The sequence below is a fragment of the Phalangium opilio genome, unplaced genomic scaffold (genome assembly GCF_054372755.1).
Source record: "Phalangium opilio isolate 3A_F unplaced genomic scaffold, DU_Popi_V2 ptg000053l_1, whole genome shotgun sequence".
In the NCBI taxonomy this organism is placed as follows: Eukaryota; Metazoa; Arthropoda; class Arachnida; order Opiliones; family Phalangiidae; genus Phalangium; species Phalangium opilio.
The window spans coordinates 1,811,824-1,815,251 of record NW_028324172.1 but is presented as its reverse complement, the minus strand read 5'-3'; the positions used below and the strand labels follow the sequence as shown (position 1 = coordinate 1,815,251).

General features: G+C 35.3%; 1 protein-coding gene across 1 annotated transcript; it reads right to left on the bottom strand.

Moving 5' to 3' along the window:
- Nucleotides 1-1,755: 1,755 nt before the first annotated feature.
- On the bottom strand, nucleotides 1,756-2,933 carry LOC149672370 (uncharacterized). The gene is made up of 3 exons (XM_089840166.1): nucleotides 2,555-2,933; nucleotides 2,387-2,503; nucleotides 1,756-2,249 (listed from the first exon to the last, which is right to left on the bottom strand). Exons 1-3 carry the CDS (start codon nucleotides 2,931-2,933, stop codon nucleotides 1,756-1,758), a joined length of 990 nt encoding a protein of 329 aa, XP_089696292.1.
- Between the last annotated feature and the right edge of the window lie 495 nt (nucleotides 2,934-3,428).

The window sequence follows — 3,428 nt, the reverse complement described above, 5'->3', positions numbered from 1 at the left end:
TGCAATTCCCTGCAGATCACTTCTTAAAGCCATTTCGGCAAACAAGTCTCTTTCGTTACCAAAGGGCAACTTGACAAAGCAGTTGAAAAGCGTTCCAATCAACTTCAACGATAGTGTTATTCACAATCACCATGGTTCTACAAAAAGTCAGAAACATAAAATTAAAGGCTACAGAATGTTTAAAGCAAAGAGAGCTACAAACGTTTTAATTTCTCACGACAAATCAAATAGTTTTACGCATGTAAAGTCAAAAGTTCATGCTTCGTACAAAGTACAGAAGATTTACAATGTTCATGTTGTCTTGGATTCAACAAAAGGGGATATGAAAAGTGGATCATGTGAATGCAAATCTGGGAGAATAGGAGTTTGCTGTCATGTTGCAGCTACTTTATGGTTCCTCCAAGACTGTGTTTTGGAAGGTTTAAAATTTATACCGAATGATATTTCTCCAGCGGAAGTAGCCCAAAAATGGGGAAAATTGAATGTGAAAAAAAATTTAACCACATCAAAATTTAGTACTTTAGATTTTGTTAAATTTACCCCGGGAAAGAAGGATAGCAATAAGAAACCAAGAAAAATTTGCCTTGCAAATTATTTTTCTTTACCTAAAGAATCACCATCTTCGGTAGAATGTACCGAAATTCAGCGCTTTTGTGAAGACCTGAAAGCTGTAGGAAAACGTAAAATGTTGCAACAAATTTTACAGGAAGAGAACTACTCGGCTTTTGAATTGAAACCTATTTGTTTTAACAAGAGTAATGATATTTCCATGGAAGAGTCAACAATAGAAAAATTCCAACGCATTCCGCTACCCACCCAAGACAGATGCATTGAAAGTTACAATGGGGGAAGCTAGATTAATAGAACAAAATACAAGAGAACAAGCTGCGTCACAACTCTGGAGAACAGAGAGACAAGGAAGGTTGACTGCATCTAAATTTGGACAAATTGGGAAAAGACGGGCTAAAGTCACGTCAAAATTTATACAAAGTTTGAAAGGCGCTGTAGACATCAGCAGGATGAAGTATGTCAGAGAGGGGCTTGAAAATGAAGCTGCTGCATTACAAAAATGTTGCTCATTAGTCAAATTGAACAAGGTGCATGCGTTTAAAGTGGGATTAGTGATTAATCCTGGCTTTCCAGTAATAGGAGCATCTCCGGATAGCCTTATCTATGACGAAGAGACTCAAGATTATGGTCTTTTAGAAATTAAAACACTTGCAAAAGTAAAGGAGTTACATCTAACAATTGATGAAGCAATTACTAAAAAAGATCTGAAACTTACCATCTGTTTGAAAAAAGATGCTTCCGGAAACATTCATTTAAACAGTACACATAATTACTACTACCAGGTCCAAGGCCAGTTAGGAGTAGCTGGATTACCATGGTGCGACTTTCTACTTGATGCGGTTGAAAATATATTCTGTGAACGGATAAATTTTGACAGTGATATGTTTTTTAAAACCATGATGCCTAAATTAGATGAATTTTACTTTAGTCATTTCATGGCTAGTGATACTACATAGTTCCTAAAGTATTTATGTTTAAACTAGTTTTGGTGTGATAACTTTACGAATGGAATGCCAAATATTTTTAAATATAATGTGATAAGTTCATTTTAAAAACATGTTTTAAAACTGTTATAAATGTTCATATATTTTCTTAAAAAGAATAAAAAAAATGGATTTAGCACATTTTGCAATTTAATTTTCATCTCTGATATCATCTGAACTCTTCCTGTCTAGTAGTGGCTCATTAATGAAATTTAAAAGATAGCAGCAAATGAACCAAATTTTTTCTAAATTTGAATGCGAATAACCAAATTTTTTCTAAATTTGAATGCGAAGAATTTGAGAAAGTGTATTTCAGAATGCGAAAAGTCTTAAGTTCTTTTAAGACTCTTTCAACATGTATTCGCACACTAGCTATATCTCTAGTGTGTTGCTCATCATTTTCTGATAATTGTGCCCGGTCTCCTAAGAAAGGAGGAATATTCAAATTCACTCCTTTGGCAACGAGAATATCTTGGATTAAGAAACCACGGTCAGCCATACAAGAATCTCCTTCATCCAACAGTACGATAAGTCCACTATTGGCTGTTAATTCAGTGTCAGACTCTCTTCCAGGAGCTAATGGAGCAACAAATGAGACAAATCCATTTGGAGCAATGCCTATGAGACCCTTCGCTGTTGTGTGTCGCTTGTAGTTTGAATAAGTGTCGCACTGAGTACTGTAATCAGATGGTATCTCTTATAAAAATTCAGTACAGTGGATAATGACTCTCGTAGAAGGGAATTTTTCTTTGAATTCCGGTGGCATGTTTTGATCCACTTGCCTTGATGGCCAAATAGGTATTATTGTTAATTTTGCATATTGTAAATCTAACCACGTAGTGATGTAGTTGCTAATTGTAGACAGACTAACTTCAAAGGTATTATTGTTAATTTTGCATATTGTAAATCTAACCACGTAGTGATGTAGTTGCTAATTGTAGACAGACTAACTTCAAAACGAAACGCCAAATCTCGGTTTAACAAGCCTACTCGTAGCTTACAAAGAGTCATAAAAAGTTGTTCCTTGAATTCTAACGCCATTGGCCTTCCACGAGAGGATTCATTACGATAATTACTTCTTTCGTTGCCTTTCCCATTATAGTACAATGAAACTTTCGGTAGGGCTGATTCAACATGTTTGTATAACAAGTTGAAATCTTCGATGGATGCAAAACCAGTGTAAAATCTCAGATTTTCTGTGTTTCGTGACACGTTTTCAAGTGTAAATTTATGTTTTTTCATTTCCTCGTCTTTTCCTTTCTTTTCCTTTTGATGATGTTGAATTTCATTGTTCAACTGAATGTTTTCAGTCTGCAAACACTTAATGGTGTTGTGAGCTTCCAATAACTCTCTTTCTAATTTCTTCTCTTGCAACTTCATTAGCTATATCTTCTTTAGAAATTGTTCTGCGAGGTTCTCTTTGTATTCGAACAATATGTGTGATCTTTCAAGAAACATATTTAATATTGATTAAATAGTTGGTTAAAAGTGTGTACGTTTGATAACTCAACTAAATGTGGTCCCACTGCTTTGAACGTATACACTTGGAGGGTTGGCAACTCCTCAACCACACCTACTTCCAAGGCGGGCGTATTCGGTGTTGGAATTTTACGGTTTACCGTTCTAGCTACCTCTCTCGTCTAGCTCTTTTCATTGACGTCATACGCGGGCGCCAAAGAATACGCGAGCTGTCTTATATGAGATATAAAGTTTATATGTCCGGAAAAAGGTGAACGACATTAAAGACCGCTATATACGTGTAAACACGAAGGTTTTTTTCCATTCAAAATTGCTAATGGAATGGATTTTAATTTTATCATCGTCAGCTTTGGTTTGTTTTGAAAGGTGATGGCAATGATTCATTCTTATAATAGT